Source organism: Ctenopharyngodon idella, chromosome 14 (genome assembly GCF_019924925.1).
Source record: "Ctenopharyngodon idella isolate HZGC_01 chromosome 14, HZGC01, whole genome shotgun sequence".
Lineage (NCBI taxonomy): Eukaryota > Metazoa > Chordata > Actinopteri > Cypriniformes > Xenocyprididae > Ctenopharyngodon > Ctenopharyngodon idella.
In genome coordinates, this window is record NC_067233.1 from 16791299 (window position 1) to 16813872 (window position 22574).

The window sequence follows — 22574 nt, forward strand, 5'->3', positions numbered from 1 at the left end:
AAAATACCAATTCATTCAAGAACGAAAAACCAAACTGTTGTTTAAAGATGCTCAACAGTTCTGTTGTGGATTCGTTGGGAACGGTTTTCATTGGCGAAGCAAAATCAAAGATACTGGCAATAATGTGTCTAAAATTAAATTTAATTAAATATGTTCTATTAAAGAGATATCACACTCGCTATCATGCTGTAGTTTTGAGTATCACAGGAACTGTTAACATGGTTAGCATCAGTGTTGTGGGAAATGCATTACAAGAAATGCAAGTTACGTAATCAGATTACTTTTTTCAAGTAACTAGTAAAGTAACGCATTACTTTTAAATTTACAACAAAATATCTGAGTTACTTTTTTAAATAAGTAACGCGAGTTACTTTGTTTTCCCATTTATTGACTGACACCTGTCCCCATTGTGAGAGAAATCAGAAGTAAGTGCAGAGGCACTGAGTTTCAGCAAGGTTTGTTTGAGCTGCGCGCTCTACTGTAAAGGCATGAATTTGCATTTCCTTCAGTCTGAGGCTTATTCATTTCAGTTTACTTGTGAAAAGTCCTTTGCGTTTACCAAAAATAGCACAAGCAAACCAGCCCAGGTGAGAAAAAGTAACGCAAAAGTAATGTAACACATTACTTTCCATAAAAAGTAACACATTACTTTTAAAAGTAACCCAACACTGGTTAGCATAAAGCAAATTTGAATTACAGTCAGTATGCAAAACGCACATAGGTTGATCTAACAAATTTCAGCGATTACCACTTGATTCAGGCATCCAAAACAAAAAACGTGCTCATGTATGGGCAAGAAAATTAGGAAATGTGGTCTGAAGCAGAACCAAAGCCATGTGGAGGTGTCAAATCCCACATGTGCGTTAATGTAGTGAAGATTAGTTTGCGAGGAGGCTTTGTGGAGGTCACTCTGAGAGTGTTCAATCGTATTAGCCCTAATGCTGTGAAGTGCCCAGCACAGACCTGAGCTGTTCAGGTTTGCTTTAACAGACCAAATCCATGTCCGCCGCCTGCTGAGTGCTGTCAATACTGACCCAAAGCACTTTTTCAAACAACTACGTGAGAAATTAGTGCAACGAGAGATTCAGATGTTCCATTACTCGACCGCAACATGCAACTTTAAGGGCACTTGTCTGTGTTTTATCGACGCGTTTTCAACAGTCGCTATGGCAACTGAATGGAAACTTCACACCTACCTTTAGAAACTTTCAGTAAATATAGCCAGGATGTGCTTTGCCTGTTAACACCTACAAAGTATTTAATGCATGATACACTGCTTTTAAATTATGCAGCACGGTTGATTAGCATTCAAAGGGCTGCAGAAAAGAAGTATCTGCAAATGTATTACAGCAATCTGGCTTGTGTAATTAATTGGACTACAAATAAATGCAAATGTCCCTGTTTACAATCACATTAATTGTAGGTCAGGGTTGCCTCACTTTTTCACCAATGAACTTCCATGACTTTTTCAGTAGTTTGTGATTACTGGATAAGGATTTTAATGTTACAGAGATCACAAACAAAGAGCAATTTATGAAATATTTCAGAGTATTTTCATATTTTATAACTGAGTATTACTAGATACATTCAGTACAGAACTTTTTTACACATTTTACTGTTTTGGGGGGGCATTGCTTGCCATTTTCACTTATTTTCAGGCAAAACAACATGGTATGGATCTAAACATGGAAAATACTGTACTCTAATTGACAGTAGAATAATCAAAATAGACAAAATATTTATTAAATGAACATGGCGCAGGCAGTGTTTCAATTCCATGTTGGCCTGACAAGAGCAACAACAATGCTATGCTTCTGAAATCAGCCTACATTTTTACAGGTACCAACTAACATTTCAAAATGAACAACTAGTTCTACAGTCCAGGCAGTGTAATGTCGTAATAGGTCAGTGGCAAGGAGGGGCATCAGGTTCTATTGTTTAAACAGCTCTTTTTCTGTTTACTTTTCTCATTGAGTTCATGTGAGCCACCCCTGCTCTCCTTCCTTCTATATGACCCTTTTCAGTGGGATTCATGCACCCTGAGTCGAATGGTACATTCTTTACGAGAAGTAAGTTAGATAAGTGTGTAAAAAATGGACATTCCTCACATTTCTGTGGAGGTAATAATTAATATGGGTTTTGTAGCTGTCCTGACTGGGATGCTGAGATAAGACTAAGAAAAAGAGAAGCTGAAGAGATAGATCAACCCTGCACAAGATGAGCATCAATGAATGAATTATCAGAGTGGTAGTGTGCTAAAGCTTTGGAAAAACATTTCTGATAATATTAAATGATACCTCTGTCTGTTTTAAAGGGTTAGTTCACCCCAAAATGAAAATTCTGTCATTTATTACTCACCCTCATGTCGTTCCACACCCGTAAGACCTTCGTTCATCTTCAGAACACAAATTAAGATCTTCTGATGACAGAACGCTGTCAGATTTCCTTCCATAGATTGCCTTTGTAACTACCATTTTGATGCTTCAAAAACTTCATAAAGAGATCGGAAAACTAATTCATATGAATCGAGCTGTTTAGCGTTCAGTCATCAAAAAGATCTTCATTTGTGTTCTGAAGATGAACGAAAGTCTTACAGGTGTGGAACGACATGAGGGTGAGTAATTAATGACAGAATTTTCATTTTGGGGTGAACTAACCCTTTAAGACTGAATTGACTGAAAAAAATGCATTGGATTTCTTGGAAATAAGCACTTTATGTAGTTTTTACTATGTCAGAGTTTCACTGTACAATCAGTTCCTTGTTTCGCTCAAGGTCATGATATCATCTTGGATTATATTTAAAGGAATGTTCTGGGTTAAAATACAAGTTAATCTTTATTGAAAAGATCTGTGACATCTTGTCGATTACCACAGTAAATAATTTTAACTCGCTCCTCAGTATGTAAAAACAAGATTCGGAAAACATGTATATAAATATTTCACAATATTATTGTTTTTACTGTATTTTTGATCAAATAAATGCAGCCTTGGTGAGCATAAGAAACTCTTTCCAAAACATTTAAAAAATCTTAATAATTCCAAACTTTTGAAGGGTAGTGTGTTATAAAAATTGTATAAAAATTAGTATTACTATTTTTTAATATTAATGCATCATATGCATATTATCTTTATTTTCTTTATGATACGTAAATCAATTATGGGTCTCTAGTCACAAACCTGATTCTGATTTACAGTAATGAACATTCAATGGAAGTCAAGGCATTACAAATGTTTAAAATCAAAAATGAGATGTTTTTTTCATTTATACAAATTATTCTGTATGAAAATGTGATTTTTTTTTATTTTTTAAAGATGTGCACATTGTTCTTTAGTGATGAGACAGTTGAACTGTTATATGGGACCAATGTATGTCATTTGTAAACTTTTTGGTACCTTTCCAAGTATCTTGTGAAAGTTAGACTGTATTAAGTGAATTAACATGTTAACATGTATGATGTTTAAGTATTGCTTCCAAGCAGTGCGAATTTTAACAATTATCCCAGTGTCTTGCCCCCTAGACTGCCATTGTATGTGCATTAAAATATTTGTTTGTTTTTATGAACGTAAGGATGAGAATAAGAATTATTTTGTTATATGCCATAACTTAACTTCTTTGTATTTAGCCTTTAATTATGACTTTACACATCTGTAACACCACGAGATGGAAGATTTAAACCTTGTCAGTGGTCTCTGAACACAAAGCATGGATCTGAACAATGCCACCCTTGCGCAATAGTTTTTAGAATTACAATGTTGTCCCTGCAGGGAATGAGGATATAACTTGTACTGGCAAAAAAAAAACAATACAAATCCTTTTATACTCATTTGACATCAGTATAAAAGAAATTGGTGCATTGCATTTCAATTGCAAATAAGCTTCCCCAAGGCTACAAAGAGTCTCACTTCACAACTTTCTTGACAGTAAACAGAATGAAAGTTAATCAGCCGAACCATAATAGGTTTGTATGCTGAGAGGATCTTTTATGATGCAGAGAACCTTCTGTGAGGCAGAGAGAGTTGAATGTCACAGCGAGGCAGTTTTTGGAGACAAACATCCTCTCCGGTTCTTATTTAATGATGGTACAAACACTAGAGAGAAGCTTTTTTCTTAAAACGAAATACAGCTACATAAAATAAAATGCAAAACAAGATGTTCACCTGAGGAAAACTTGCTGCCGTAGCTCTCTTTTCTTCCAGTCAAAGCACATATATTTGATTTCCTCCTAATGCCGTTGAGGAGAGATCCAAATTACCCATCAGCAGTTAAGCATCTCTTCCTTCACTCCCACAGACCTGCTGCCAGACTACGGCCAGGAAAACCCCTGGGAATGTCTCTGGTTACTCTCTCCTGCCACTGCTACACTGATCACCCCTCTCTCCCTTTTGTAAAGAAAGCGCGCCTTTCTATAGTGTCGGTGTGGAAGAACCTGTTCTCCTTGTTCTGTGACAAATGTGAAGGACACTACTTGTGCCATGGGCAGCAATACTGAATGCTGCTAATGCGGAACCAACTAGAATACAGAAAGTGCTTTAGGCCAAAGAATAAAATTATGTTTGTGATGGAGAAGCTCTGAGGATCACCGCAGAACTTGGTGTCCAGTGGGAAACATGTGTTGTCATCTTGCAATGTGTCTAAACAATAGGCTTAGTCTTGCACACTACACCATGCAGGCAGCCTTGGCAAGCTCTCCAGAGCATCAAATTACATCGTGCTGGTGGGAGACACTTGAATAAAATGGGGGGCTTGTTCTACATGAAATGAGTCAGTTTCTTGTGGTATCCACGTATACTTCTGTATCAGTACCTGATATGTATTCATTTGATTCAACATAACAGCTATTGAGATATACATATACTTCATTCTTTAAACAAAAAAAAAAAACATTTGGTATTGGTCGATACATCATCATTCGATTTTGCTACAGGTGTCAGAAAGGGCCAATCTCACTTCTAGAATGCCTCAGCTGACTTCATGATACACTTTAACCAATGTAAAGTACGTCAATCTTGGCCAAGGATCAACTAGACAAACATATTCTTTCTGGGAGGGAGATTTTTGGAAAGGCCATATTTACATGAGGGTTATTTCACAGGCAGGCTGGCAGAGAGATCAAAGAGAAAAATAAATAGCTACTGAAGGACGAAGCAGACTTTGTAATTCGTAAACGCAACTGTGCCCCAGTCATGTTTCTTAAATACAGTGTTGCATATTCTCTCCCCTCCAGGCTCGTCAGTCTAGAAGATTCCATAAATTCAACCATTGCCAAGGCCTTTCCGAGATGACAGAGGAGGAGTACCGAATGAAAAAGAAGAAAGAGAACAGAGGGAGGATGAAGATGTGGTAAGGTAGACAAGTCTAAGCCTGCTCTCAGATATCTGATGAGAGACAACTGAGCCAAACCTGTTTCCTCAACCTCAGTCCATCATCATGAATCCAAAATTTTGAGTCCCTTAGAAGATAATTAAGTTTGAATAGCTATGAAAAGCAAGACTAATTGCTTAGAAAAGTCATAGAACCTCTTTCATCAACAAATTTGAGTATTTTTTTTCATGTGAGATCTACAAAAGAAGTGGAAGAAAAAAAAAACTCAAAAAAGAAAAAAAAAACTTCAGAAAAACACAACACTGTACATTTATGGAGAGCAGCCATTAGACAGCTATAAAAAGAAACAATAAGTACAGGAGTTTGACTCCTCTTCTATATTGCAGCCCAACATACCTTCAGAGAAAAACTGCAAACTGATTTCCAGGTAGTTTTGAATTACAACCTGTTTAACACTATGAAAAATATCTGAGTAATGGAAAGAAATTGTTGTAATTGATATCACCCTGAAGTAGTTTCTGTCATTTATGATTGGTTGGAAATTTGATGAGGAGGAAATGAACCCTAAGTCAACTAAGGGCCACACAAATTATTATTTACTTCCTCATTAGTACAGACATTTCATCCAAAACAACATGTAGTACGCTAACTGCAGCTGGCGTAACCTAGGGTTAAATGTTTTGCACACAAAAAAATTGGGACTAAAAAAAAAAAAAAAAAAAATCAGAAATTGAATATATTTCTATTTTTTTGGTTGTTTTAATATATCGATAGCCATAATATTTTCCAAGTTGTATTTAGGTGATCAAGAATTGTGTGCTGACGATTAACTGTCATACAAATAATTGAGATTTGAGTTTTGTTCATGTCACTTACAGTGTATAATTTTTTTTTTAATAAAATAGGCCGATATAATAAACTTTAATGCTATGAAAATTAATATGTATATAATATAATATAATATAATTGTCGCGATCACCAGCTGGAGTGCCCTTGATAGCCACCAGAGGGAACTCCACCCCAGACTGTTGTCATTTCCTCACAAACTACATTTCCCAGAACTCACTGCCCGGTCTCATTATCCCTGATGGCTCTCAGCTGGTTCACATTACCTTGTCAGTCCCTGCCTATTTAAGCCTGGTTCATTTTGTCATTGATTGCGAAGTCTTGTATGTGTCACTACTGCATTTCTGAGCATGCCATTGATTTTCTGTCCCATGGTTTTGACCCCTGCCTGTTTTCTGGATCACCTTGTTTGCCCAAGTTTCAAGCCTGGTGTTTGTATTGGACTGTTTACTCTGTGTTTATGACCTTTGCCTGTTTTTTGGATCACGTCTTTAGATTACCCTTTAATAAACTACTGCTTGTGGATCAACCTTTGCATCTCTGAGCAGTTCATTAATATAATATAATATAATATAATACAAACATTTTGTTTGAAGGAAGACATTTGACTATATTTGTGTACTGTATAATATATATATTTGTTATTCTTTACTCCCTGCCAGATTAGACACTCTTGCTTCTCCCTACCACACCAGAAAAGACAACAAAATGTGATTGAAATTTAAACTGAAAAATTATTGTGGTTATCTAAAATAACTGCGATTAGATCGTACAACCAGGCCTTGCTGTATTTAATTAATTGTTTTATAGGTAGCGAAATTAAGCCAAATCTAATTCTTTCCAATTACACATTGTCACATGAGAATGAAACTGATCCTTTGTGTTAGCAACCTAGAGCAAAGGAAATGTTTTGTACTGTCAGTGAAACCAAAAGATTGTTGTGGAACCACTTTGGAAGAGCACAATCAGCACTTGGTTTGTTTAGTGTAATATCAGAATCATAAAGAATCATCACAAAGCTACAGTTTATGCTTGAAGGCAAACAAACATCCAGAATGAATTTTGGCCAAGCAGGATACATTACTGAAATAGAGTCAATTTAAATGACATCCTCATCATTTTGCATCAGAGATAATGTTGCAGGATCTGAGCTTCTATTTTTTCTCCAAAGCTACAAATCTTTAATTACAACGACAGACGCTTCTCTCAACGGATAAAAGGATCTAAAGGCAAAAGGAGAATCTCAGTGGTGAGTGTAAGGGTGTGTCCTGAGAAAGAAAGCTGACTAATCCTAATCCTGCACGAGACTTTCTACGCAGTGTCAGATGAGTCACTGGGGTTCATGCGATAGCGGGCCAGCAAGGAGAGGTGAAGAGGAGGAAAAACTCAGCAGGATGATTACAGCCATGATTAGCTCATTTCACTGGGTGCAGCTATGCTACAAGCCCACTGTCTTCACTAAAGTCCTGTGGCTGGTGGTATTTAGAGTATGTAGTTATGAGCAACTTGGAATACCCTGTTGGTGAAGCAACTTTAAAACAACTACTCATAATTTAAAGTAGTTAAACGTTAGTTATTTATTTACTAAAGACAACTAACAAAAAGCTAACTACATTCAAGTTACTTTTTTGGCACAAAAACAAGGAGGGCTTTTGAATTAAAGGTGCAATATGTAATATTTTCTGTCCGCTAGAGGCCTATTCAAAACAAAGGCGTAGCTTAATGACGCCAAGTTTGAGCGCGGAATCTTGGGACATGTGGTCTTCACCTCAACGACTGGTGGAAAAGAATTGGGATAGGACTCGGGAAGAAATCATGTTCATGGATGCGATTATTAATGTTACTGTAGTATGAAGCAGAGCAGGAACGAGTGTTGTGGGAGCTGAACAAGGCCGCTGGAGCAACTGTGCAACACACGTCGCAAGCAGCGGAACTTTTATTATGCCACAGTCGCCGGCGCCGCTTCAGCTCTGTTTATCATATTAGATACATTTGAGTGTGTTAAAAATGTAATAACGTTACTCTGTGCATTCGCTCGGTGGCTGCTGTGAAACACTGTTGCACACTGCAGTAAGATAGATCGATTTTAGAATTTCATATTAAATGCTTGATGGCTTGTGTTGATAAATGGCATGCAATTAATTTTAAAACGTATTGTATGATAGAGAAAATGCTGTATTACTGTTACTAAAAATAAAGCTGCATCTGATTATGCTATGTTAGCTACTTTACAAAATAGTGTTTTTCTTTGAGGCATGGTAAAAGCATGGTACTTGCAAAAAAAAAAAAAATCAAGAAAATTAGATTTAAACAATAAAACTAAACGTGTTGAGCTATATAACAATAATTAGTTTTCTGTCTATAAATATATCAAAACAGTTGTTCCCTTGCCTATTAAAACGTAAATATTAAAGCGTCTTTGGTGTTTCCATGGTTTCTACAAAATAAAACCGGAAACCGAGGATAACGCGGGTATGACGCAATTGACAGGCCTTGGTTAAAATCGCAATTTTCTCACGATTTACAAATAGTTGCAAACATTTGGGATATTGTAAGTACTCAAGTGAACAAAATATATAACACTGGCCTAGTGGTTTTTGGATATTTTACTGCAAAATTCTTACATATTGCACCTTTAACTAAATATTTAGCTGTAAGAAGACAGCCACAGATTTAAATTTTTTTAAACATTCATTTGAGCAACTCATGTAAGAGATTTAAAAATGATTCACCAATTCAAATCTCTCTGCAGAAGTCTTTTTATAGTAAAATATTTATGTAAAATATGACAATGTGAGAAAAACTACAGTATTTTGAAAATAGATAAACTACTGTCAACTGTGGCTACTTTTTAGTTATTTTTCAACAATGCAAATGACTTGAGCAAAAGATTGAAGAATGTTTACAGGTTTCAGTTGTGCAAGGCAATTATTAAGTGGCCTATAAAAACTACAGGGCTACAGGATAGAAGCATAAACAGGTGAAGATATTGCATGCTAATGCATGGTTTAGTTTCTGAGCCAAAGCCCTGCAGGGACCAGCATCAAAGGTGTAGTTTCTGATAATGTTGAATGATGCCTTCCTTGCCGCACACCTGTTCTCCTAATGCTTACGCCAAATTAGCATTACTCACTTGTTGGTTTGTTCGTTATACAGTACAAAAGTTTGGGGACGGTAAGATTTTTTTAATGTTTTTCAAAGAACTTTTGTTGTGCTGACCAAGGCTGCATGTATTTGATCAAAAATACAGTAAAAACAGCAATACTGTGAAATATTATTACAATTTTAAATAACTGTTTTCTATTTGAATATATTTTAAAATGTAATTTATTCATGTGATGCAAAGCTGAATTTTCATCAGGCATTTCTGCAGTCTTAAAAGTAGGGCAGTAAATTTAGGAGAGGCAAGCAATAGCAATCTAGCATCCTCGACCCTCCACACTTGTTTTTTTTTTAAATTAATCAGCTACTGACCTCTTCATTTTTAGACGACTTAATTCCTAATAGGCTTGCTGCGATAGTCGGTGTTACCTATGTTACTCATTTTTCAGTGCGGAAGTAAGGTGTTTTCTGTGAATGTGAGACTTCAGTTTTATTAGCTGCTATAGGGAAATAACAATTTGCAATATCCAGTTTGCAATATCAAGCAGCATCAACGAGCTGTTTTGTACAGCTAAAAATAACTGGAAGCGAATGACAGATACATTAAATTTACAAATGGCCGTGACCTGAAAAATAAGGTGAATAGTAACAAAAATCAAACAAAATCACAGACACTTCCATTAAAAACTGAACGTGTTTGTTCAATGCAGCATGAGCTGAACGAGAGTTGCAGCACAGACCAGCAGGAGGAGTCAGATATCATTTATCATGAGAGTGAGGAGCTGACTGACAAGGCGATGGCGGAAGATTTGGTTTCAAATTGAAATGTAAAAGCGCCTATTTAAGCGAGTTTGTCATTGTACTGTTTTGTTGTTGTTTTTCAATACGAATAATAATGAACCCACCATTCTAGCAATTACTGACCCCGAATTGACGCTAATTCAAAAGTGAAAGTAAAATGTGCACGGCCACACGGACATTCATAATGGTGTGTGTCCACTGGTGCGGAGGAATGAAGTGAAAACTGTTATGAATGCTCGTGCGGCCGTGCGCATTTTACTTTCGCTTTCGAATTAGCGATTTAAAAGCGAGGTGCAAAAGAGGGGAAAACTCGAATGGGACTAACTACGGGAGAAAAGCCAAATAGTCGATAATACTTGACAGATTAGATAAGTCTCTAATGCAAGTGCAGGTAGGCACCGATTGAGTGCGTAACCACGCACTCACACAAATGCGACCACGTCATATTTTAACTCCCACATTCTCAAAAAATGCTCGCATCTGACAGGCAGGTAGAACATCATATCATTGCATTCGGACAGAATTTGCCTACCCTACCTTTAACACGATCCTTCAGAAATCATTCTAATTTGCTGATTTGATGCTCAAGAAACATTTCTTATTATTATCAATGTTGAAAGCAGTTGTGCTGCTTAATTTTTTTGGGGGGAAAATGATGAATTAAAAAAAAGTTAAATATATATTGTATCATTATGGAACCAGAATCGTTAAGTGAATTGTGTCATTTCTGCACCACTAGTGTCATCCAGAAGAATTGCAAAAAATGACTGTTTTCAAACATGTTTCCAACACTTCTCTTAGCTTAGATTATGTCAGACAGGTAGTTCCACCCCCAAATTCACGTCATTGGTTGAGCTAATGTTATTATGTCTGGCCCAGAATAGCAGAGCAGTTACTTAACAATGATATATTCAGCAGTGCAGGTCAAGGATTGTATGACAGTTTGTGTCAGATTCTTTGCATGGACATGAGCTTCTAGTGTTAGTCTCATCTGACAGCTGTCATGGATGTTTCCTGCAAAATCAGAACAGCTGAAAACCCTAAAAATAAATACCTAACCCAGTGGCTTCTTTAGGTCGCTCTGCATGCACGTGCGCTGTGAACATTCAGAGACATGCACAAGAAGCAGTCCATTGTCAGCCGTCCAACGGCCTCATCTAAAAGCCACCCTAAGTGCAGTTTTATGTTGTAGACACCCTGTTTGTACATTCTGCAGCTGAAAGGAGATGTGAGATCTGCGGAGGAGCTTCACGCCCTCTGACCAGCTCCACTTCAGAGCCACTCCCACAATGGACCGTGACTCCATAGGTCAGGGGTCCTGTTGTGGCCCCTGGTTTCCAAGGTTACTGCCTAGCAGAGAAGAACGCTACTCAGTTCCCTTTTGTCCCTAAATTCAGGGCATCAAAAGCAGAGCTGCAGTCTAGAGTAAGGACTCTCACCCAAACATTTCAAAACAGTCGCCCACAAATACATGTACACACTGCAGAGAGAGTGAGATGGGGGTCCCGAGCGCAATGTGACCACCAAGGCAGATGACAGGAACAGGCAGCCTGCACTCCAGCTATGCAAATTGCCTTTTTATGGTTTGTGGCAACCTATTAAGTGTTGAGAAAACTTCTTAGTGACCTTACTCTAATGGAACTGACCTGCTAGGAATGCATTACAATAGTTTTTCAAACAAAAGCGCACCACTCTGTAAGCACATACAATCTCTGGGAAGATAACAATCTGCTACCATGACAAAAAACAAAAACAAACCAATAATACTGTTATAAGAATTGTGATTATTTTAAGCAGATATATGAGATGCATTGATTAAAACATTTGTTTAAAAGTATATAAAAAACTCTTTAACATTTTCTGTTGCTGTCCACTACTATTAGCCTGACATGAGATGTTCTTACATACATGTAGCCTATGTGAAATTCTTTTGCAGCTCTTCAGTGTAACAAACTGAAAGACACCTGTAAACTCAGATCACAAACAGGCCTATATATATATATATATATATATATATATATATATATATATATATATAATAAAGATCAGTGATGTGCACCATTGAGCTGTGCATACAGACTATATGCGGCGGTCTATATAGAGACACTGCAGCAAGTGCAAACAGATTATAAAGTCACAGCAGACTCACCATTATTGCTCGCGGTCTCAATCACAAGACATATGAGACTGAAGTCTGGATCGCAAGAGATTATTTAGATTGTTTTAGAAGAAAAGAGCCTATCCTCGGCGCCGATGGCGATCTGTAGAGACGCGGTGGAGATGGTGTGATATCGGAGTCCTGCACAACGTAATGTTGCGCTTCTGTTTCCCTCTCTGAGATTTGAACTAATCTACAGCTTCAGTCATTTATCACAGCCGCCTCTATAGCGACACCTGGCGATTACATAAAGGAACTACTGGATGTGTCTTTCTTTGAAAGAAGCCACTTTTGCTTACCAAGGCTGCATTTATTTGATAAAAAATACTGTAATACAGTAATATTGTAAAATATTATTGGGTATAAATTATAACTGTAACTAATAACTGTTTTAATTCATTTTAAAATGTATGCAAAGCTGAATTTTCAGCATCATTACTCTAGTCCAGGGGTTTTCAAACTTTATGATGCCAAGGACCCCAAATATGATGAACCTTTTATGAGGGACCACCTTCCTAAAATCCATCTATATATTTTTATGCATGAAAAAACATTTAAAATGTTAGATAAATAATAAGTGTGACATTATAAATACAACATATTGTTTCTAAACTTAAAGGCGCAATATGTAATATTTTCTGTCCGCTAGAGGCCTATTCAAAACAAAGGCGTAGCTTGATGACGCCAAGTTTGAGCGCGGAATCTTGGGACATGTGGTCTTCACCTCAACAGCCGGTGGAAAAGAATTGGGATAGGACTCGGGAAGAAATCATGTTCATGGATGCGATTATTAACGTTACTGTAGTATGAAGTAGAGCAGGAGCGAGTGTTGTGGGAGCTGAAGCTCAACACACGCCTCGAGAGCAGCAGAACTTTTATTATGCCACAGTCGCCGGCACCGCTTCCGCTATTCCGGTCATGAGTATGAGGTAACGCAGCTCTGTTTATCATATTAGATACATTTGATTGTGTTGAAAATGTAATAACGTTACTCTGTGCGTTCGCTCGGTGGCTGCTGTGAGACACTTGTTGCACACTGCAGTAAGATAGGTCGATTTTAGAATTTCATATTAAATACTGGATGGCTTGTGTTGATAAATGGCATGCAATTAATTTTAAAACGTATTGTATGATGGAGAAAATTCTGTATTACTGTTACTAAAAATAAAGCTGCATCTGATTATGCTATGTTAGCTACTTCACCAAGTAGTGTTTTTCTCTGAGGCATGGTAAAGCATGGTACTCGCGGAAAATCAAGAAAATTAGATTTAAACAATAAGACTAAACGTGTTGAGCTATATAACAATAATTAGTTTTCTGTCTATAAATATATCAAAACAGTTGTTCCCTTGCCTATTAACGTAAATATTAAAGGGTCTTTGGTGTTTCCATGATTTCTACAAAATAAAACCGGAAGCCGAGGGTAATGCGGGTATGACGCAATTGACAGGCGACTCCTCACACGTCTCGGAGCCTTGGTTAAAATTGCAATTTTCTCACGATTTACAGATAGTTGCAAACATTTGGGATATTGTAAGTACTCAAGTGAACAAAATATATAACACTGGCCTAGTGGTTTTTGGATATTTTACTGCAAAATTCTTACATATTGCACCTTTAAATGGGCTATACTTAATGTTGGATGTATAAACCTGAAGAAGAACATTTTCAATTAAAAATTATTTGTATAAGCAACTTTCACAATAAATGTATGTAAGCTACTTACGTACTTTAAGAATACTGCCTTGCAACCCCAGTGAGCAAGATAATAGGAACTATAGTGAGAAAAACTCACTAGAAAGATACAAAGCAAACATATAGGCTACAATTCTGAAAAGTATGTATATGGCAAGAAAGGAGAGAAACATTTAAAAATGAAACAGAATGTTCGGTAGACTTTAACCATTTTTGTTTTGTCGTTTTATTCTCTGAAATTTTCTGGGGACCCCTTAAAACCTTCTGGAGGTCCCCGGACCCCAGTTTGATACCCCTGCTCTAGTCTTCAGTGTCACATTTCCTTCAGAAATAATTCTGGTATTTGCTTTGGTGTTCAAGAAACATTTCTTATTATTATCAGTGTTGAAAACAGTTGTGCTGCTTAATATTTTTGTGGAAACCATGGTACCTGTTTTTTAGAATTATTTGATGAATAAAAAGTTCAGAACAAGATTTGTGAAATAAAACTTTTGTGTAACAATGTGAAAGTCTATGCATCCTTGCTGAATGAAAAGTATTCATTTCTTTAAAAAGCACTTAAATAAATAAAAACTTACTGACCCCAAACTTATGAATGGTATAAATTGGTATAATAGACTCCTTCATTTCTGCTGTTTATCTGGATATGTAAACTGGAGCACAATTAAGACCTAAGCCTGTGCTGTGTAAGAGCTGCATCAGCTTTATAACATTTTTATACAGATAATGCACTTCCGATGGGAAAGAACAGAACAGACATAATCAAAGAGGTGTATCCTAAGCTCTGACAAATCTGGTTGTTATAATTAATCACAGAACTCTTACAAAATCAGATGCATCTAGACAGACTCATATCTGGCCCCCAGACCTCGTTATACTGAGTAAGACTGACAGTCAGCGGCCTGTCATTACCGCCCCTCTCCGCTCACTCTCTGACTCTATGGCCTCTGGGCAGGCACACACCTGAGTGCACACTATACTTCCTGCCCTTTGAGGAGAGACATCCTGAATGCTTTCATTTAAGGAACAGTAAATGAGTAAAAGGAAATCAGCTTCTGGGCAATTTGGTTTGTTTATGCCTTTGAAAGAAGTGTCGAGTCTTTGAAAGATCAAAAATACAGTAAAAGGTTAATATTGTGAAACATTATTACCTTTTAAAAGAACTGTTTCTATTTTAATATAGGCCTATTTTGAAATGTAATTTTTTTCCTGTGATGACAAAGCTGAATTTTCAGCATCATTACTGCAGTATTCAGTGTCACATGATACTTCAGAAATCATTCTAATATGCTGAGATTTATACTAAAGTTTTAGGCTTCTAGCTTACTGAATTCAGCAACTTCAATTTACAATTTATTACAGTGCTGTGCACCTATACAAGAAAATATGAATAAACATTTTTTTAAACCAATGGCTTCCTAACACATTATGAATATCAATACTTGGGGGTTAAGACAGTCAGGGGTTTAATGGGCTGTAATGGCCAGTGGTTGTTGTGATATGAACACATTGCTTTTGCGGGTTCAGCATCTGTCCTGTGTTTTCAACATCACAAATGTGTCGCCCTCTGCTGGTTATGTTAACGCTGTGGTATTTCTGGGATTCGGTTTCATTCAGTGACAGCAAACAATGGCTTCATAAAGTTTGATTATAATAGTTTATAAAGGACACAGACAACAGAAGCTGGCATTAATATACTGTGTTTTATTTTCATAGTATAAAAACATAGGCTAATATGTAGACAGGATTCAAAACTGCACAATATTAGAAATGTGTAAATAGCCTAAAGTTAAATGTTGTTAAATAGGCTCTAAGATTTCTATTGTTGCATGTTTGATTGGCAAATTTTAATTTTGTGCTCAGATGATATTTATATTCACAGATATACAATCCCCTTTGCTTTCTTGCCGCAGGGTCAGTGAAACAATAGTAGTGCACATATTGTGTAATTTAAGTATTACCGCTTTGCTCTGTTGCATCTGGTTTCTGTCACAGAAGGAAAAAACACAGTGTTCTGTGAAGATCATTCTTGTTAATTTACAGCCATTTAGTAGCTGAGATTATAAAACGGTTAGTTCCTGTCCTTGATTCTGATTATTCACTATAAAACACGGCTATGACCGCTTCACCCAACGGTTCTGTGTATCACTACACAACACCCTTAGCAACCACTCTTAGCAATGTAAACTGCTTGTTCTCAGCTGATATTGTTCATTGAAGCTTACTGTATTATGTAGAAGAGTATTGTGAGAAAGAGATTGAGTGAGTGAATTTATTACCTGCATTCAGATTTAGCATTTTCCTTCAGGTCAGTCTTATGTTCATAATAAAAAATCTGTTTAAATGTCCAATGTATTAACTTGTCCTTTTAACAGTTTAAGGGTTTTCCCATGACTGACAGCGCTAGTCAAAGCATTTGTCAGTTGCGTCTTGTTCCGTGTTCACAACAATTCAGTCTTTTCACTGTAAAAGTCTTCGCTACTGACTGACACACTCATAAAGACAGTCTTTGCCGCCATCTAATGTCGTAATAATGTAATTTCTGTTGCTGTTCAGGGTCAGGGACTATTTTTTCTGGCGGAAGGAAGGCTTTTAGTAAAAGTTTACTTCATGAAAGTTGCATTGATACATATTTTTGGCTTTAATATTTGTATTGTGTGGTAACCGTTTTATAAAAGCAATAAGGTACGAGAGGCTAGTGCTGTATCGTAAATAAGTCACGGCTGAAGGGGTTGCAGGCATGACGCGACGACTTATTCACGATACAGCACTAGCCTCTCGAACCTTATTGCTTACATATCTGATTGGCATGATCTGGGTTTTCAGGTTTCTGTGGGACTTCTTTGACAGGCTTCATGGTTTCTTAGGCTTGGCGTTGGCTCGTGCTGACTGCACTTTGACAGAGGTAGATGCAGACCTTGAACCCTGTAGGTTCTGAGCTGTGCAGGTGTATGTTCCTTGGTCAACCTCTCTGACCTCATCCACCAGCAGTACTGTCTGCGATCGCTGTCGGTTCTGCCCATCCACCTGCACTGTCTGCACACTGTCCTGGGTGTACATCGGGCGCCCAATCTGATAATGAAAAATAAAAAGGATAATTCAAAATAAATATTTTAAATAATGAATTTAATATAATTTAATTATAAATTTATTTGACAAAAGTGTGCTGTATCATATTTGATGCAAAATGCAAATTTCTAAGTCTCTAAATTGTCAACATGATGAAAAACCTGTTGTACACAATCTTACTACTTGCCTTCTATCATCTGATCAATAGTTATACTTTTATTTTTAGCAAGTAAAAGGTCTTTTAGTATAATTCTGAAAACATCCCCCTTTAAGTTGCAGTACACGTCTTTTTGCTGTGAAATCTAATACATTAAACATTAGAATAACTTTATATTGTTAGTAATATTTCAAGGTGAACACTTCCTGGATTGAAGCATCTGAAGTTTACTTGATTGTCCATACTTAATTTTATTTATTTATTTTGAAAAATCATGTTAAAATTTGAGTATCAAATATGGTGTATCAGTCTTTTGAGGAATGTTTATTTCTACATCTCAATCATTTTGTTGCATTATGTCTACAGAGCTTTTATCATAAAACTAAGCATTTACATATCATTTTACTAAGACTTAATATTGGGAGATATAGAGTGACAACTGATATTTATATGCATTTTATGAAAGTAAAGTCTGCTATACTGCGTACAGATCTTACTGATTTACATTACAAGCTATCAGAATTTAATTTTACTTTTTGGCCATATAAATATCAGCAGCAGCTGTACCTAATTGCATATTTCTGCTCAGTTTGGGCTTCTGAATAAAAATGAGGTGTTTTGTTCCTCCTATCTTTTATATTTTGTCTAATAGTTCAATAAACTGTTTCATTTCAACAAATTAGATTTTTCAGAAAAAGTCAGGCTTTATAGGGTCAATGTTTTATTCAAAAATCTATGTTTCTGTAAATACAAAAAATATTTAAAATATTATTAATGTGCCCCTGTGGTGAAAATCAAGTTTTTAATGTTGTTTATGTCTATGTGGTGTTTTTAATATGCTTTAATAAGACAAACCATGCGCAAATTCATAAGACAACATTGCTAAGTATTTTCTCTTTAAAACTGCAGTGACCTAAAGACAGTTTCAAAAACCCGGTTTGAAATCGCTGTTGTTTCTTATGTCACAAACTACCTTGTAACCAATCATGTCAGCGTGCCGGCGGGCTTTAGCATATTATTAACTATTACCGCTCTGAAGTAGGGGAGTCTCAAGAGAAGCCAGGTTATCCCGTTATATTTTTCTGTTGATATGATAAATTGTGTAGATTTAGCAATATGGCGGGTGTATGATGTATGTGGAACATGGTTTGTTAATCATTAGCAACACATTATTAGCTGTTTGATAACGTAGTCAAGCAAAATGCTAATCATATTAATTACCGTTATGTGTCTGACGTTGTAAAGAGCGATACCCTTGTGCAGGGTTTACCTCACTAAGTTGACAGAGTGGATTTTTGAGCTTGCGTGAGTAAGTGGAGGTTATGCTAATTAGCATATTCATAGATCCACGTATACTAAATGATGCAATGGTGTAGAGTTATATTCAAGCTATTTTAAGGCATTAAGTTTTTTCCACAGGAAAAACCATTTAAATATGTAATTTTGGTGATCAAAGATGAGTTTTAAAGGATAAAATTACTGACTACAGGTGGACTTTAAATATTGTAAGGTTGTGTGTATTTCGTATACCCTTTGGTCTAACCTTTTGCCCAGGATATTCCCAGGTAAAGTCCACCACCACGTCCTGCTCTCCCACCACAGTGCATGTCACCTGGAGATTCTGTCCCACTGCCACAGTGTCAGAAGAGGTCTGGACTGCAGGAAACGGAGGGGCGGCTGGATCTGCCAGGGTATATACAGGCATTCTGAAATCATTTCTGCAGTCTGAATTATATGGTCACATGCTTATGTACTGCATTAAAAAAAATCTCACAGTTGACATAGATGAGCATGTATTTGGTTGAGCTCTGGCGAAGATTCCCCAGGCTTGCCACACAGTAGAGAGAACCAGCATGATACTGTTTCGGCCTGTGGATGGTGAAACCCTTCTTGACATCAAAGGAGATCTCTCGTCCATCCACCTTCACCTCCATTGGAGGAAATTCCCGGTGTAAAGTCACCTTTGCTAGTGGAGATGTCACCTGACATGGCAGGACGGTGGGCCAGTTAGTGCGAAGCTGAATGACCTCATAATAATCAGAGGAAGGTACGAACAACTCCTGAGGATCTAAGAGAGAAATACCAATGAACAATTTACATATCTGTGTTTATATTGGACTCTTGAGCAAATTGTGAAAAGATGAAGTACAGTTAGACAGTCATTATACAATTTGCACACTGTTCATCACATTACATTCCCATATTACCTGAGAAAAAGATGAAGACTTTGACGCCTTTGTCATATTGTTTTCTGCAGTCTTTATCCTCACAGTACATGGGATAGCAAGTGTACTCCCCTGTATCTGCTGCTGTTGCGTTTGCCAAAGTCAGTGTGCCATAACGTTCATGTTGAACTGTCCTAAAAATACAGACAAAAACAGCAATTGATTCATTGAACTAAACTAATACAATCAAATGTGATCAAAGATTAATTATCACCGTTAGCTCATACCTGAGTCGTCCTTCATCATCCTCTTCCAGATATGCAGGAACAGCCCACTGGACAGGATTTCCTTTACACCTCAGCTCTAACACATCACCTGCTTGGACAGTCAGCGTGTCGCCCACTTTCTGGAACCTTCCCTTGTTTACCACCTGGGTGAGGTATGTCTGGGCTTCTTTGGGGGTTTCTGGAGTGGTTTTCACTTTAGGTTTGGAAGAGGTTCCCTTTCCTGGCCCCTTCGGAGTCTTGGACTTTCCATTTGGTCTCTTCTCAGCTTTGGTCTTCGGGTCAGGTTCGGTCTTTTGGCACATACCTGTTTTTCATGTGACAAACCATTCTGAAACACTGTCGATATTTAACTCAGTTCATATTTATTATACTCTTTAAGATTTATTATACTCAGTAATTTTTACATTTATGCATATCATTTGTGCAGTTTATACAAAGTGACTTACATTTCATTTAAAATACATTTTATCAATTCATATATTCCATGAAATTCCACGTGGTGTGATTTTTCCACCACTCCGCCAAAACCATTTCAGCATATACTCTGCCCGTAGTTGACATATAAGTTACTTATAGTCAGTAGAATGTCTATGTAGTCTATTGAAAGAATGTTATCAAAAAACATGCCATCATAAGAAAGTGTTTTATCAATTTATTTAAATGGCAGTCATCTTGGACTTATACTGACAACTAGTGGTGTGGATACAGCATCATGCACTGCATCAAGGTTTTCAGTTACTCTTACTGGGCTACTGATATTATTCTGTGTGTGTGTACATAATTTTAAACATTTCTCATGTGTACAACATATTAAACAGAGTAAAACTTACTAAGTGCACCAACAAAATGATCACATTTATGTATTTTATATGCAACTTTAAATGTTTTACATGCATTGCTTTCATAGCTGCTTTATACAGTTAAATGCTTTTCTTCATCTCCTTTTGTTACCAAAAGTCACTTCTACTTAATGTACAATGTGGCCTCTTAAGAGGTAAGATACTCACCAAACTGAATGATCAAAAGAGAAACAAGAAAAGCAAATAGCACCACCCTCCACTTCATGGCCGAGAATATTCACAGCGACCACAAACAAACTTTAGTTCACTCTGGTATACGTTCCCAGATCTTGAGCATACATGCAGAGAAGGGAAAACTAGAAAGGAAGCAGTAGAGGAGGAACCGAGTGTGTAAAGTGAGGGGTCAGATGTTTACGAGAGTCGCATGAACACTCTAAATTCCTCTAGTTACACTGAATCCTTTCTGTGTTCATTCTACCAATCAGGGCTGGGGGAGAACTGCCCATCCAACTGAAAAAGCAGCCAATGTTTATTTAGCTGTAAAAACTCAGAGCCGTCAGTCTAAGGTTTGCTAGCTGTGAAAATATCTGTCACAAGGCTACAATGACTACTTGGTAAACTTAAAATTGCACTACAAATGACATAACATATACTATCGGCCTATAAACTCATTGCCCGGACTTTGCTGCAGAATGAACCAGATTTAATAATCTGATTAGTATGCCACAGGTAGGATTTTGTGAATGGTACTATTGTTCTATATTGTGAATGGTAATATTGTGCCCGGAGAGTTGAAAGTAAGATTAAAGTCCCTTAAAGGCACATCAGTTCACTTAGTAACTCCTCTGAGCAGCTATTTTCTAGTTAAGCAAGTACAACTTGAACAAGGAGAGGCTGAAATATCCAAAACTGTCTGCCAAGCTTACTTTTTGTTACATCAAAGTCAACAACAAAATCTGACAATATTAATGTCATAGATTTTCTTCATTTTACTCAAATCATGCTGAAAAACTATTTTTTCATGAATGAAGCATTCTCCCAATTAAATGTTTGGGGTCAGTACAACTGATTACAATTTTTTTTTATTTATTTTTTTTTATTAAAGAAATTAATACTTGTATTTAGCAAGGTCTCTTTAATTGGTCAAAAGCAACAATTAAATGTGCAGTAGGGGATTCTCTACAGCAGTGGTCACCAAACTTTTAAGCCCAAGATCCCTGACCTCGACCTTTATGAAAGAAAGGTGTACCTATTGAAGAATTGATAGAAAAAGACAGCCCAGATTGTATTTAGTATTTTTTCATGGCCAATTCAGATTCTGATTTATTTATTTACAATCAAATTGACCCATTCCGATACTGGATGCAGATATTTTTATTATTATTATTATATTGTATTGTTTATTTGCTCTATAACAAGTAAACTGGCCTTTAACAAAAATATCTAGCCATTTCGAATTAGAAGTAACCACTGCATTTTAATCACGATTGCCACAATCTGTTGTGTTTTCTGTTTCAAGGATTTTTAGGGTTTACACGACAACGATGTACTAAAAACTCTTTGCGTTTTTTGTGTACAGATGACAACATTGTTAAAATGATCCCGTTCACACGGCTCCATGAAAACGACTAAAACTACTAAAAATACTGTATTATTCTTGCCAGGCCAATAGATGGCGGTGTCACTTTGTCAAGAAACACTAGGTAAGACGCCATATTCCATCTTATTTTTCAATGTGGAAGTAAGGTGTTTTCTATGAATGTGCGAGACTTCAGATTTATTAGCTGCTATAGGGAAATAATGAGAAGAATATCAAAGTGCAGTAAACTGTAAACCTGTTTGCGTGTTTATAATTAAGACAATGCATTAAAATAATATGGTAAGAAATACCAGTTTGCAATATCAAGCAGCATAACAAGCTGTTTTGTACAGCTAAAAAGAACTGGAAGCGAATGACACCGGAAGCCAGACGCATTAAATTTATAAATGGCCTGAAAATAAGGTGATTTTTCCATAGTCTTTTGGATTATCTCAACAACAACAAAAAATGTGAGATTTTCACAGGAATAAATTGCCAAATTAATATATATATATATATATATATATATATATATATATATATTAAAATAGAAAACAGATATTTTAAATTGTATTATTATTACAATTTAAAA

The 22574-nt window shown here is 36.6% G+C and overlaps 2 protein-coding genes across 3 annotated transcripts in view; both read right to left on the reverse strand.

Annotated features, from left to right (window-relative positions):
- n4bp3 (NEDD4 binding protein 3) overlaps nt 1-12412 on the reverse strand; it is a 28948-nt gene extending 16536 nt beyond the window's left edge. The window contains exon 1 of one of the 2 annotated variants that reach the window (XM_051860700.1): nt 12222-12412. The gene's annotated coding sequence lies outside the window, so the exon portion shown is untranslated. Of the gene's footprint in view, nt 1-4158; nt 4326-12221 lie in introns of those variants that run through there. The other variant, XM_051860701.1, reaches the window with a different exon arrangement.
- Nucleotides 12413-15609: 3197 nt separating this feature from the next.
- LOC127494821 (platelet-derived growth factor receptor-like protein) lies at nt 15610-20838 on the reverse strand. The gene is made up of 6 exons (XM_051860986.1): nt 20611-20838; nt 19604-19907; nt 19359-19510; nt 18926-19219; nt 18695-18834; nt 15610-16997 (listed from the first exon to the last, which is right to left on the reverse strand). Exons 1-6 carry the CDS (start codon nt 20666-20668, stop codon nt 16779-16781), a joined length of 1167 nt encoding a protein of 388 aa, XP_051716946.1. The 5' UTR covers nt 20669-20838; the 3' UTR covers nt 15610-16778.
- Between the last annotated feature and the right edge of the window lie 1736 nt (nt 20839-22574).

What these genes read in the sequence shown, in the direction of transcription:
- LOC127494821 (XM_051860986.1), bottom strand. Translation starts at nt 20,668, where the DNA reads ATGAAGTGGAGGGTGGTGCTATTTGCTTTTCTTGTTTCTCTTTTGATC. An exon ending in AGTCTTCATCTTTTTCTCAG is followed by an intron (nt 19,220 to 19,358) that starts GTAATATGGGAA and finishes TTTCTCTCTTAG; the next exon opens with ATCCTCAGGAGTTGTTCGTA. An exon ending in GGGAATATCCTGGGCAAAAG is followed by an intron (nt 16,998 to 18,694) that starts GTTAGACCAAAG and finishes TTTCATTATCAG; the next exon opens with ATTGGGCGCCCGATGTACAC.